Raw genomic sequence first — 14,466 nt, forward strand, 5'->3', positions numbered from 1 at the left:
GCTTTTCGGACACGCGATGGCAGCAGCGACCGCTCTGCGCATGCGCGCTCCAACCCCCCCACCCCCGCTCTTTTGCAGTACTCCTTTTCGGACACGCGATGGCAGCAGCGAGCGCTCTGCACCTCTCTGCGCATGCCCGCCGCTCTCTTTCCATTGCAATATCAATTTCCTGGCACGCGGCCGCAGCATGCATCGATGTCACGCAGTCTGTACATTCGTTTCTGATCCACCCTCCCCTTAACCCATTTGCAAAATGGATTTTGAGACATTCAGCGAGTGCTGCCGACCGCGTTGCGCATGTGCGCTCCCCCTCTTGCAGTACTGATTTTCGGACACGCGTTGGCAGCAGTGAGCGCTCCGAAAGCTCTGCGCATGCGCCCCGTCCCTTCACAAGACAATGCTTATTTTCTCACATGTGGTCGGAGCACTCATCGCTGTCAAGCTATCTGGCTTGTGGCCAGTGGTGTCCACCAGCGGTCAGTACTGGGCCCCGTGCTGTTCAACCTGGTCATCAGTGACCTGGACGAGGGCAATGAGTGCACCCTCACTGCCATGGCTGCTGCCATCCGGAGGGATCTGGATGGGCTGGAGAGTTGGGCAGAGAGGCTCCTCCTAAAGTTCAATAGGGACAAGTGCAGGGTCCAGAGAAGCAGCCAAGACCTGTAAAGATACTCTCGCATCTTGGTGGCACGTGCAAACCACAGCTGCTGCAGAGCTCCTGGGGTCACGCTGTTCGATCAGCGAGCGCCCCACAGCTGCTCTGCCCAGGCTCAGGAGCCCAGGAACATGCAGGGAGCAGCAAGCAGGCACAGGCCTGCCCCGGGGAGGAAGGTAATTACTGCAGAGTGGCTTCACAGTGGCACTGCCTCTCGCTGCATCACCAGGAAGCATGGGGGAGGGAAAGCATCAGGCATCACCACTCCCTGAGCACTGACAAGGTGCTTACTGCTTAAATGCTACCAAAACAGAGGGAAAAAAAGTACTGGGCAGACGTCTGTGAACAATATTGAGTTGCAAGGAGTAGGGGTGAGAACTGCGGCACATGGCCATGCTTCTTTTTTTTTTCTGATACTGAACTAAAGCCATGAGCACAGTGGAGCACTCAACACATGTATACTCCCCCTTACTGGTGAAGTGCCGCTTTGCGGACACACGACGGCAGCAGTGAGCAAAGCGCGCTGTGCATGCGCGCCAGCCCTTATGGTTGCAGTACTGCTATTTCGACATGGGAAGGCAGCAGCAAACGTGCTGCATGCTGTGGCTCCGGGCCCGTGCGCACTCCCCGTTACTGTCGCAGTACTGCTTTGCGGACACAGGAGGGCAGCAGCGAACTCGGCGCAGCGCAGCGCACCTGCGCACCGCACCTGCGCACCACCCATCACAGCCGCAGGATTTCAGCCCCTGAGGACAGCCACGAGGTGCACATAGCTCAACACTGATGCGTGTCGCCCTTACTATTGCAATACCGCTTTTCGGAGAGGCAATGGCAGCAGTGAGAGCCACGGGGTGCACTGCAAATGCACCCCTCCCCTTACTGGTGCACCACCAGTATTTCGACACCAGAGGGCGGTAGTGAGCGCAGCGCAATGCACATGCGCGATACCTTATTTTCCAGTACCGTATTATGGATGTGATACAGTAGCGGTTTTTAGGCATAAGGATGACACCCTTTCCTGCTGCGTTTTTCCTGTATCAACAAGTTGCCCCAGTCACACTTTCTGGAGCAGAAATAGAACTCAGCAGCTTTCACCACTGCCCCTGCAGTCACAGTTCAAACAGTAGAACCTGTGGGGACAAATGACCTTTTTATTATGTGAGTTATAAAGATAAATTTTACCAGCAAAGAAAAAAGACATGCCTTCTATTTCTAGCTACTCCCATAGTAAACACAATGGTGAAGGGCAGTCAGCAAAGCTAGAACAATAAATTAGAAAATTCTTATATTCAGTGCCAAGACTGCCTTATGTGTCATCAAAACAACAACAACAAAAAAAACCCCACAGTTTCATACTATTACTCAGCTAAAAAGAGTATACTTTTCCCATTTTTTGTGATTATTTTAGAATAACCAATTTGGTTTCTTTTTTCACTTCTGCCAAGAGCCTGTTTTTTTTTTTTTTTTTAATAGGTTTAGGTAATAAGGCAATTCTTGTAAAGCAACTGGTAAAGATGCCTTTCCCAATGGTACTACAGTAAAAGACCATTACTAACATCTCATTACTAATCCTATCCTTATCTCATCCTCTCTGGGATTATAGTTTAAAAGGTTTTGGCAGACAATGGAATGTCTTGCTTTTGTATTATTTCCCTGAAAAGGATGTGGATTCATCTCTGCAATTTAAAAGCTTTAAGAATATCACTATAGTCCTCTAGTGATCATTCCATAATATTCCAGAATATTAGGGAAATATATCATGAATTTCATCATCATATATCGAATTCAGAAGCAGCTAAAATCTATGCAAAATCTATTCCTACTTCTCACATCTTCTTCAGATATCGGGAGAAATTCAATTCTAAGGTTTTTCTTTTTCAGAAGATGATCTACACTACAAATATGTTTCTTAATTTTGGTATGTAAGAGGAGGAACTTCTGGTGTTAGGAAAATCATGTACCAATATTAAAATACTTTTAAATGAATTTTAGGCATTGCCACACTGAAATATATACTTAACTCTTAAAGGAATACAGAAAAAGTTATCCTCAAGCATATGGCATTTCAAATACTGAGTGGCATTTTATCAGAAAAGAACCGAACTAGCCTAACTAACTAATTCAGTTCAGATCAGAGATAAGGTAAACAGTTCAACCTTGGAATAACTTAAAATTTTCTTACCCTCTCCCTCTTAAAAAAAAAAAAAAAGTGGGAAGATTATGTTTCTGGGACAAACATCTTTAACCTACAACCAATTTTAAAAATAGATTTTTTAAGAGTCTGCCCATATATGTTAGATTTCGCGAAACAGCCAGCACCAAAAATGAATTTAAAAAAAAAAAAAAAAAAAAGGGACTAAGGGGACTAGGGTATAGCTGTAAATGAAACTTTAACAGCTGACCTATTTAATACAGTAATTTTCTTTGGCAATTCTTCAAACAGAGCCTAGCATTTATTGCATCAGATGCAGGTATAGGGAGTACTGCTTTAAGCTGAAAAAAAGAGTCATTTTATATTTCAAATGCTGTGCAAGCAACACTGAAAATTAACATTTGCAACAGATTTTTTAAAATATCTCTACCATCTTGCAAATTGCTCAACCCCCTCGATCTTTAAGTACTGGTAAATACAGTCTCCTCTACATAAGAGGCCAACTGTAAATTATTGCAATTTCATTAGGAGAAAGACATTTTCATTAGGAGAAACAAACTGAGAATAATTGAGTCAGTAGAATCACTAAAGCTGTTTGATTGGGCTGTTGTACATACTCACAAATCATTCGGCAACCACTCTCCCGTCTCCCCAAAGGTTCTATCTCAGCAATTGGCTCCCACCACCATCAGCTCACATACAAATAGGAACTTTAGATCTTGACCATTTTTGGTGAGTATCAAAATCTGTGACTTTTTTCCCTTTGAGAAAGAGGCAGGCTGATTGCTCTGTAGTGCCAGCTTTCTCTTTATATAAGCAACAAGAATTCAAGCCTTATAAAGCACTTCAAGCCTTACAAAGCACTGCTTAGACAAATAAAGCACCCAGTTGCCCTATATATACTCTAACATCCCCAGTTAATACCCAGTGCCCTGTAAAAATGCGGTCTAAATTAATCTTCCCTCAAGGGACCTTCAAAGTAGAAGCTAGAGTTCATAAAGATACAAGAAATCAGTCAGAGCTGTCAATTCACCGAGGTTCTTAGTCTTCCTTCATGATATATCTGATATACTCGAGCAAGGCATGGGCATATAACGATATACATAGCTACAAGCCTTTCAACATAATGTCCTTGACTGATAGCTGGAAGAGACATGAAAAGATGTGCAGATTTTTCTTTTATCTTCCCTTTTACAGACTTGCTGGCAGAGGTTGGTTATTTCCCATAAAATTTCTTATTCAGAAGGAAGATCAGAAGGTTGACATTTACTTTTGCTCTGTCAAACAACTTCATGACTGCAACACCTTCATACTGCAGCTGCAGAAGATCCTGCCAAAGAGATTACACATTTATGAGCATGGAATCCTCCAGAGTTAACAGAGAATAAATCAGACCCTAGAACAGAGTGGGAGTTTTGAGAAATAACTCTCTTCAAGTATGTGACACTCATAAGCTAGGAAAATGAATGATTTACATGAGAAGTAAAGTCATTCTAGGACAAGAGATCTTCATTTTTTAGTCCGTTTATAAAAACATTTAATTGAAAACCATGCAAGAGGGTAGAAATGGAAAACAGTTAAGAAATCCCATTTTCAAATCTAGACATCTCCAGGCTTTCCATTTCCATAATTGTCATAAAGTTGTAACTTTTGAAGGGATTTCTCTGTATGTCTGACCATATAATGTATCATGAAATGTTTTATTGCCAAATGTTTTATTTATACGCTGAGCAGCCCAGGCCATAGTGAGGTAGTTTAGGGCACTGCAATCAAGGGCACAAAAAGAAATAACCTCTCCACATACATGACGCCAATTCAGTCTCCTTCGTATTTATATAGGCAGTATTTCTAGTTACACCTTGTTCTTGTTAGTGATGCATTGGAGAGGGAGCAAAAAGACTCTCCTCACCTATCGCATCAGCAAGCTTACTCTTGAATTCTACATACTGGAGGAGGCATTTAGCTAAGCTGTCCAATGTGGGTGATGCTGGAATAAATAATTATAAAACTATTTGCCCTGTTTTCCATTAAAATGTTGAAAATGGCAAATTAACTGAAAAGCTCACAAGAAGCTCCAACAAATTAGAACTGAAATGAACTAGAAGAGAGCTCTGTGGCCACAGAATCGTAACGGTTGGAAAACTCCTTTAAGATCATCGAGTCCAACCATAAACCCTTCCATATCGTACCTGCTAAGCCATGCCCCTAAGTGCTTCACCTACATGTTTCCTCAATATTACCAGGGATGGCAACTCCACTACTTCCCTGGGCAACCTGTTCCAAGGCTTCACCACTCTTTCCATGTAGGCTTTTTTCCTAACGGCTAACCCTAACCTCCCCTGGCACAACTTGAGGCCCGCTTCACTACAACCTCCTTTCAGATAGTTGCAGGGAGTGATAAAGTCACCCCTGAGCTGATGTGCAGGGCAGCTCGGCTTCCCAGCAGTCAATTAGGAAACAGTTTAAGGAGAGATGTGGACTCATGATGCACTCCTGCACATTATTTATTTCAAGACCCCTGAGGCATCAGTGATCACGAAATCTAATGATGCCTGAGGACCACATTTGGGGGGACACACAAAAGTGGAAGAAGTAGAGAGAGAGATGCTACATAACAGAATCAGTATAGCAGGCAGAATGGAGGCTGTTTAGGAAAGTCTGGTCTGTGTGAGCCTGGAGCAACTAAAAACTGAGGAGTCCCAAGAACTGGACAGCTAAAGAAACCAGTTAATCGCATGATGGCAGAAAAAAATCCAATAAGCAAATTTGTCTGAAACTTGCATTACATCTATTTAGCCAAAAGGGTTCATTAAAGTACGTTTTTGACATTGCTCAGACAAAAAAAGTATGTGATTAATATTTTAATAAGAGTTTAACAAGCCAAAAATGTAACTGTTGGTCATATACAGCCCACAGAACTTACACACTATACATTTTCAAAGTTCATGAGGACTGTTCTTACCTGGTAATGTAGCATAAAGGTTTCCATCTGTACCCCCATGAATTTTGCTTTTACCTCAAAATCTCCTACTTCCTCTGTTGGACTGATTTCGAATATCACGTTTTTAAACCTGTGAAATTTGAAAAATAAAAACCACAGTTCATTACTGAGCACATAATTCCTAATGAAACAAACAGGACTATACCAGATGAACTCTGAAAATAAATTTCCACGAAACCCATTCTTAACTCTAGTTCTCTTTAAAGTGAGACCTTAAAACCCAACCAGATTCAACAGAATTAATGGAAAATTAACACAGTCTACGTCTACTAGAGCACATGTTTATGAAAGCAAAAATATCCTATAGTAAGAAAAAGGATACTTTAGCACATGCCTATCAACATCCCACTTTAGCACATGTACCAATACCCCATTTAGTGCAGAAAGCACGAAACAGAAATCAACGCTGGAAAAAATACAGTAGCGGATAGCTTCTAAATATTCCACGGAAGTTATCCCAAATTCTCAAAGCTAAAAAACTCCTGCTAAATCTCTATCAAATATCCAGTTCACCCAGAAAAAGCAAAACTCTAAAGAAATCACTAAGTCAGATTTTCTAGCCCTCGCTATACAGGCATGCCTACCTAAAAAATCAAAGCAATTTCTTCGGCTTTGAGAGCTAAGACTACAGACAGTATTGAACCATAAGGACTGAGATCATCTGTCATGATCTCAGATAAATTTCAAGATCAAGAGAGCATAAAGACTCCTTGCAGGCCCATAAAGGGATTATATTTCTCAAGTCTGAGCAAGTTACGAGACAAAAATTCAACATGCCTGTTTCCCTCTTCCCTCAGGAAGGATACTTACCTCTTAAGGTTAGAGTTTTTAAGAGATACTCACTGGTTAACCTGAAGATCCTCAATCTCTAATAACACTCCCTTCTCATGAAGTCGAGCTGCCGTGTATTTCAGAGAAATCTTTTTACTATTTTTGCCTTTCATCTCCCGAGGTTTCTTAGAGACTCTGTGAAAAACAGATGATGAGTCAATCGGTAGAGACATCGAAATTAGGGGATTGGCTACAATCAGTAGAGTTAATAAACTGACTAGCAGAAATACATCATCTATCTTTTTGTAGTGAATTTGTAGTTTGGCTGTTATTTGTGGCAGAAACCATTTCTTTACAAGTTCGAAAATGAGAACAAGAGTACCTAACCAACCTAATGCATCCCATCTTTTGTTTCTTATTTCCCCAAAACTCATAAGCAATAGCGAGGAAAAAAAAAAAGGCATGGTACTTTATAGGTAACAGTCCCATTTATCATTGGGCAAAAGTCGATCTTCGACTACTTAATAAGGCATTTTATTAGTATTCTGAAAATGGACCAGTAAGAACAACTTCTACCCAAACAGAAATTAAAAAGTGTAGCTGACTTACACACACTGAATATATTTATGCATGCCATAGGCATAAATATCGTGACAGGTTTATGCTGTTTATACTCTCTCTTCCTACCTCTCTTCCTACTACATGGCCAAGAGACAAACCATTACAGCTGTCCTCCTTGCCCCATTAGACTAACTGCTTCTTCACTGTCCATCCTCAACTGCTGTCCTAGAGTTCAACTTTTTCTRTATCTGTTAGAGAAAACATAAAGACCCATTCTATGTCAGAGTTCAGATTCTACTTTAAAGTAGGTTCCTTTATCATGCCAGTAGCTTTAGGCTCAAATTCCCCTGAATTTCCCCATCTGACATCTTTTTGCTTCACCCTTTCCAATTCACAAGGGCCAAAAGGCCACCTCTGAAATTCCTTCAAAACAAGTAATTGTTTCTGCACGTTCGGATGAAAAACATTATGCATAAAGAAAAATCAGAGGAACCACTGTTTTATGTCAGAATGACACGCATGGGGATTTCTCTTGCTTATGTCAGTTGTCTGAAAATTTTGACTACGGGCCAAATTTTCCCTAAAGTCAGTTGCCAGAGAAAGGCATCTCCAATAGGGCAAACAACATCCCCCACCATTTTTTTTCAAAAATAATCTCAGCCTACAATGGCCTATAGTCTACCAGCTGTCAAAGCAAAAGAAAATGACATATTTAGGAGAAAGGTATCACTTTTTGTCAAGAAAATCCCTGCATCTGAATTGTCTTCTACTTACATAACCGACTCCTTCCAGGATAAAAGATAAAACAAATCTYACTGAATGCTTCTAAGTAAACAAAAGATACAGAACTTAAAAGCTAGATTATTTTCATTCTCTGCTTCTAGAACGAACGACAGGGCAGACTGGACTTTTAAAGCTATCTTTTTTACTCCATTCAGACTCTTCCCCCTGGTATTTTTCTGCCATTGTTAAGATCCTTCTCTAAGACCGTTGGCTTGGTAAAGGGTTTAGACCAGACCCTCTGAGCAGATGGCAGTCATTTGTAAGAAGAACTTCTAGATCCACAGCTCCAAGGTCACAAAATACTTACTTGCCCTTGCTTGCCAGGTTATCCAAGCAGGTTTTGATGTAGCTTCTGTAATAATCCACTTGTTCCCCATAAAAGGTAGCTTTGGAGTTCAAGGCACTGTAAGTCTGCTGCAGTTTCACCAGCTCTGCCTTTCTTCTCTGACGGTATCTCCGCTGATTTCGGATATCCTACAGCACAGGTAAAGATTTAATAGCCACTGCTGGATGCTCTCTGGCAGCTGCTCAAGCCCCCCACATTGAGACAGACTATGTGAAGCACACTGTTTGGAATAACCTTGCTTTGGGCTACGAGCTGCAGTGAGATTCCCTGGCCATATTTGCCACAGTTTAAGCATCATTATCTCTTCTCTGTGTTGACTTTTTATGGAACTAACCAACCTTCCACAGCAGTTCATTTGAATATATTTTTGCCTTATCAAACTTACACACTGTCACAGTGGTAATGACTAGAGTGGACACTGACAGTACAGGAATCTAAGGATTGTAGCAACCTCTACCTTCCTTGGATAGAGAAGAAATTCTACAAATCAAAACCACAGTCATATTGGTAGACAAAATTTCCTCACCTTTCTCTGTTAGTCAGCAATTTTTAATCATACATTAAATAACAAGAAGTGTAGCATGGCCTGGCCAACTTCCTTTTTCATTTCTGAAGCTTATTAACTACTTGATTCTATTCAACTACTCAATTCCAATCCGGCTTCTAAGGCTGATCACTTATTTACTTTATCTGCATCATCTTTCTCATGCATTACTTTATTAAATCTGTGATACAGCACACATTATCCACACAGTAGTGAACAACAGTATGAGATCTATTTTGAAAGATTTTTGTCTCTTTATATTTTAGGATTTCTTTATGTTATCTGTAAGGTTTTCTTGTACGAGTTTATAGAGGCACATTTGAAATTAGTGAAAAGTAATAAAGAAGGAAAAGTACATTATGGCTTCCACCAAGCTATAGCATTTTTCCTTCCAAAGTGCCTGAGATCCTGGCAACACAACTATTTGAGAAGACACAAATTTCTCATTAAGATAAATGACTTTCTGAATAATGAAAAAAATGAGGTGAAAACTCAACAGCAAAAAAAGTACATTTCATATCTCTATAATAACTAATGTAAAACTTTCTTCTGACAGCTTCACAGAGCAGTTTCGTAACACTGCAAATTGTGGAAAGACACAAGCATCACTAGTAGGAAACCACTGATGGGAGTACCTTTGCAATATCGTTGATTAGTTCTTGGAATTTATTTTTTGCATTCACAGTCCCCAGTTCTGTCAACTTCTTCAGCCCTGTCTTGATTTTCTCTTTTTTTTCTTGAAGATTTAAATTGCTGTCTTCCTTTACAGATGCAGACTTTTTCATCTTATCAGGAGTGTTAGCATCACGAATGGCCCGTTTCTGCATAGCTCGTTGATGCTCTGCTTCCTAGAGAGGAAAAAAAAATAAATGCAAATACAACACGTTACAGGTTCTTTTAAGGTGACTGGTAACCAGTCTGACTTTCAGAATAACATAGGATAGAGAATTCTGCTCAGTTCTTCCTCTACTAGAGCCAACAAATCCATGTTTGGCAAACACACTCATGTATGGAAATCAGCAGTAGCCTCCCCCTGCTTTTTAAAACAGGCTTCTAGATAAGACAGACAGCTATTTAGCAACTATTAAAGAAGTTAATCTTACCCATACAATATATTTCCACTATATTCCCTTCTCATTACAGTTACACATATTTCCAACACCAATATGCCACAGCGCCACTGCAACACATAATCACTAAGCTTTGATGCAGATTCTCAAGTATACATCTATGGATAGATGATAACTTCTTAGGGCAGAAAGAATACAGAGAAACAATTTCTTCATACTTGCTCTGAGGTAGCTGGAGTTTCTAAGATTTCAGTCAGTGTTTCTCCTGGTTGGAAGCGGATTACATCAACAATTAAATGCTTTGTACTGCAAAGAAACCAAGAAGAATAAGGTAAAAAGAACTAAGAGTGAAAGCCCTTCATTATTATTCTTGCTCTGCAGCAACAAAACGTCATCGATTTCTCTCAAATTGCACTTTCACTGGCTGGCCACTTGACTTTTAAGCCATACCAGAAACACTGATAACATTGCGTCAAAGAGCGTGTTTCTTTTCAGGAACCAGTTCCCTGCAAGGTGTCCTTCTTCTGTACACTGGATTGCTTCTCAGTAACCCCTTAAGCATTGGGGTCATCACCCCATATATTCCAATGCAGCCCCAGTATTGCTGTCTGGATCACAGAGGCCTCAATTCTAAGGCAAAATACATTCACACGCAGGAAAATATACCTGCTTTGGTCTTACTTGCTCACAACCAGCAGTTTTACTTTCTCTCAGTTTTCCCTTTTAGAACAATAAAAAAAAAAAAAAAAAAAAAAAAGGAAAAAGCTTTTAAGGAAGATAAATTCTACTATAATAGCAAACTAAACAGAATAGCTTTTACAACCACAGCATTTAAAGGACATGGCTACAAGTTCAGTGTATTTTGAGTATCAGCCCCACCTTATATTTAATTAAATTTCAATTCTATTTTCACATGCAGATTAGCTGTAAAGATTCAGTTACTACTCTCATTCTCTGAGATATGTGCTAGGCAATTACCCCTCACTCACTTAAGCAGAATTGTCCTTGCATCCTTCTCTGCATTCTCATCACCAGGAACATCAAATTTATTAGTAAGCGTAAGAGAAACCTCAGTCTTTGCTAGCATTTCCTTGTTGGGGTCATTAACATTGCTGGATCCTTCCCCTGTCAAGTGGAAAAAGATGTTATATATTTGATTGCTCTCTTCACACTTCTAACTGCTAAAGCTTTCTATTTTTTCCTATCTAACAGACCACAGAAAAACTGCACTGCTTCCTGCACTGTTAAAAAGACACTTCATATATTTTTTCAACATTACCTGGCATATGTCACAGGATTTTTCTTCACAAAACTGACATTACATGGGCCAGGAAGAGAAAGGTACCTTGTAATCTCAAGTCTGTAGACCTTATGAAAAAGTATGTCTTGTGTACTGTTATCTCAGCGTCTCTGTCTCTCCCTAATGAGGTCTACCCAACTTGCCAAAAATATGTTAAATAAAAATATCTGTGTGCCTCATTTCCTGTGTCTTCAGTAGAATTGATTTTTAAAGCAAAGAGTAAAACCCTTATTAGAAACCAACTCTGCAATCTATTAAAGAAGAAATTTTTCTGTTTTTTCTGAATTTCTTCTCTGTCAAGAAGAATTTTTGTTGTTCTAACTGTGCAATGAGCACATGACACATAGAGTTTCTGACCTTCTGTCAGAACACTTGTTAGGATCACACAGAATGAGTGAGGTAGGGAAGGGACCTCTGGAGATCAGCCAGCGCAATCCTCTGCAGGCTTTTATTTTCTGTACATTTGCCCCTTTTTCCAGAGAGGCAGAAAAAAACATAAAACTGAAACATTAACTACATCAGTATAATACATAAAGGGAAAATGAAATGTGTTTGCTTTCTAGTTAAACTCAATCTAGGTCCTTTCAGATAACACTTCCTCTGTTCTTCATGAATACTTGGAAACATTAATCATTCCTTTAATCATTTAATCATCAAAGGAATTAATCATTCTTTTAAAAGGCCTTTCTCATCAATTAATTTACAATTTTTTTTTTTAATATTAAGTCATCTTCTTCAAAACATTCCTCCCTCAAGATAGCAGATTTCATCCTCCCAATAGCTGCAACATGAAAAAACAAGGAAGGTGAAATGCTCATACAATTTTCCAGTGTTTGTGTTCTCACATGGCAGTGAACTGCAGGGCCAGATCCAGTTTTAGAAAACTGTCACAAATTATCAGAAAGTATTGTTAGCTCCTTTCTGCTCCATTGGACGAGAACAAAATTCTCTCTTTGTTGTCCTACCAACCATACCAAAATCCTTATGAGAACACATGTTCCTTTCAAAGTTCAGTATTATATATATCACATGACAAATACATATCTCAAGATTGGAGAACAAATCCTTTTGAACAAGCTGGGGAAGGGCACTCCAATATAATGAAAGAAACAAACATTTCAAAATCTCTTTTTGTCTTACAGAAATTTAGGGAAGCGGAGGACAATGTTGGGGAAGAAGCAAGGTGGTTCTTCCAGGGCAACAAATTTTGTTGTGAGAAAGAATAAATGAACAAATTTGTTGCTGTTCTCTTACAGTATCTGCTTTCAAACAACCTCTCGCGATTCCCTATTGTTGTTTCCTTACTGCAGTTAGGAACATTTATGTTAATATCACATGTTCTTAAGTAAAATTAAAAGGATCATTTATGTCAATAATATGTAATATAATAAATAATAACAATAATAAATTTAAAGTAAAATAAAACAGATCACCTATTAAGGACTCAATTGTAGGAACCTCTCCGAGATCATCCAGCAACTCATGAATTGGATCATTGTGCTCTGGAGCAATTGCGTCTTGATGGTCTAACAGCAACTAGATAAACAAAATGTTCATTTTTTAAAAACACAGATCTTTTTCTGGTCAACAACATTATCTCACTTGGAGCTGTCTTCTTTTAGAAAAAGTCCTTATTTTATTCAAATCCAAAGGAGCAACATCAACATTCAAAACTACGCCATCATCATATACATTACCATAAACTTGCATGCTTTCAAAATAACTCAGAAAAAACATAAGCAAATTACTGAATTCTATAAACTGACAAGCTCTTGCACAAAATTACAGCTTTCACCTTTAGATTTGTTAACCTGGCTTTCAACCCAAAAATATAATTTTCTTTGTGTGGGCTACTTAAAGAACAAACATAACCAATGTATACTTACAGTGTGTGTATTGATGATTTCACCAATGGAAATATAAATAACTGGTTTGGTGAGAGTCACCAAGTCAGAATATTCATCAATGTTAAATTTATCTTGCAATTCAGGGACCTCACAGGCAGCCTGAAAAAAACGTCTTCAAAAAAAAAAGAGGAGAAAAGAATCAATATACTTCTATGATTCACATGTCATATTGACAGTCCCAAGCACTCAAGCAGTAGAGTCTTCTCTACTTCACAGCGTGCTACTATTCATGAAATCCAGTGTAACGATTATTGTTATTGAGCACGGTGACGTTGGTTCGTTTTCAGCAACCTCAGGATAGGTGCGTGACTCCCAGCAATGTGTTCACATGCCTTCCTGTCTTCAGGGCAAGGCACTCTCAGCTGCTTTTGCTTTTATTTATTACAAAATTTGAAAAGTTTAAGACAAGAGCTCTGGAATGAACTGTTGATGTTAGTAAACAAATAGCAAAACACAAACTCACTTTCACTTCTGAGCACCAGGTAGCTTTTACATGGAGGCAAGGTTCATACAGAGGAAAAAGGGATATGTCCATATTAATTGTCTATGCCCACAGCATGGTAATAAATATCCTGAAAGGCAACCTTAAATTTGACATGTCATAAATCAAAATACCTGACTTGGCAATCTCATTAATATACTACGTGTGGTTTACGAATTATAGGTATACCTATTTGCCACTGCCACTGATACTCATGGAACTCTACGAGTGCAGTCTCTTATTTGACAAAGATGTAATTCATCACACTTATAACTTATTTTTACCCCTTTTTATTTAAAATGTTACCACCTGCCAAACTTCCCAACCTAATCAGCTATGGTCTTCTACCTGAATTTCTGATATGACTGTGAAAGGTACTCATTGATGAGACTTAAATGTGCGTTGTCTCCCATGAACATCTTATTGGATGCAGCATGTTGTAGCATCTTTGCAATGGAACCAAGGTTTCTGCGTTGATCTGTAGTCAGCTGACCTCCAGCTGAAAGATCAATGATGTCAAACGCATCTGGTGCGACAATAGCTGGATTCATGTAGCGATAATAGAGTAAGTTGCCAACAATCTGGGAAAAGTTGAGTAGAGAAATATGTCAATAAACAAAGGTATAGGTCACAAGTAAATTTTATTGAACCTGTCTGTGCTTTGACTAACTATTTTTGTGCAAGTTGTAGACCCATTTCAAAATTAAAGTTCTACTGTTCTGTATATGACCTCTCCCAAAGAATCTACAACGTAAAGAAGATTAAGATGCAGTACCACGGTAAGCACAAAGAGGGAAAACAAGCATGACTAGTTGCAGGAATACAAGGCTGCAGATAATGCCTATGTATAAAGATTTTAAACTCTAATCTATAAAAAAAAGTATATGGATAGTAT

General features: G+C 39.3%; 1 protein-coding gene across 2 annotated transcripts in view; it reads right to left on the reverse strand.

The window, feature by feature from the left end:
• Nucleotides 1–3,232: 3,232 nt before the first annotated feature.
• The window catches only part of IQGAP1 (IQ motif containing GTPase activating protein 1), a 62,349-nt gene continuing 51,115 nt past the window's right edge, over nt 3,233–14,466 (reverse strand). Inside the window, exons 29-38 of one of the 2 annotated variants that reach the window (XM_026047287.1) lie at nt 13,920–14,152; nt 13,070–13,202; nt 12,617–12,719; nt 10,873–11,008; nt 10,102–10,189; nt 9,449–9,661; nt 8,231–8,397; nt 6,652–6,774; nt 5,770–5,878; nt 3,233–4,137 (exon numbers count right to left, since the gene is read on the reverse strand). In XM_026047287.1, coding sequence (XP_025903072.1) covers nt 4,024–4,137; nt 5,770–5,878; nt 6,652–6,774; nt 8,231–8,397; nt 9,449–9,661; nt 10,102–10,189; nt 10,873–11,008; nt 12,617–12,719; nt 13,070–13,202; nt 13,920–14,152 — 1,419 coding nt within the window. In that variant the 3' untranslated portion in view covers nt 3,233–4,023. The remainder of the gene's footprint in view (nt 4,138–5,769; nt 5,879–6,651; nt 6,775–8,230; nt 8,398–9,448; nt 9,662–10,101; nt 10,190–10,872; nt 11,009–12,616; nt 12,720–13,069; nt 13,203–13,919; nt 14,153–14,466) is intronic. The other variant, XM_026047288.1, reaches the window with a different exon arrangement.

Source organism: Nothoprocta perdicaria, unplaced genomic scaffold (genome assembly GCF_003342845.1).
Source record: "Nothoprocta perdicaria isolate Ctin4 unplaced genomic scaffold, notPer1 scaffold_489, whole genome shotgun sequence".
NCBI lineage: Eukaryota > Metazoa > Chordata > Aves > Tinamiformes > Tinamidae > Nothoprocta > Nothoprocta perdicaria.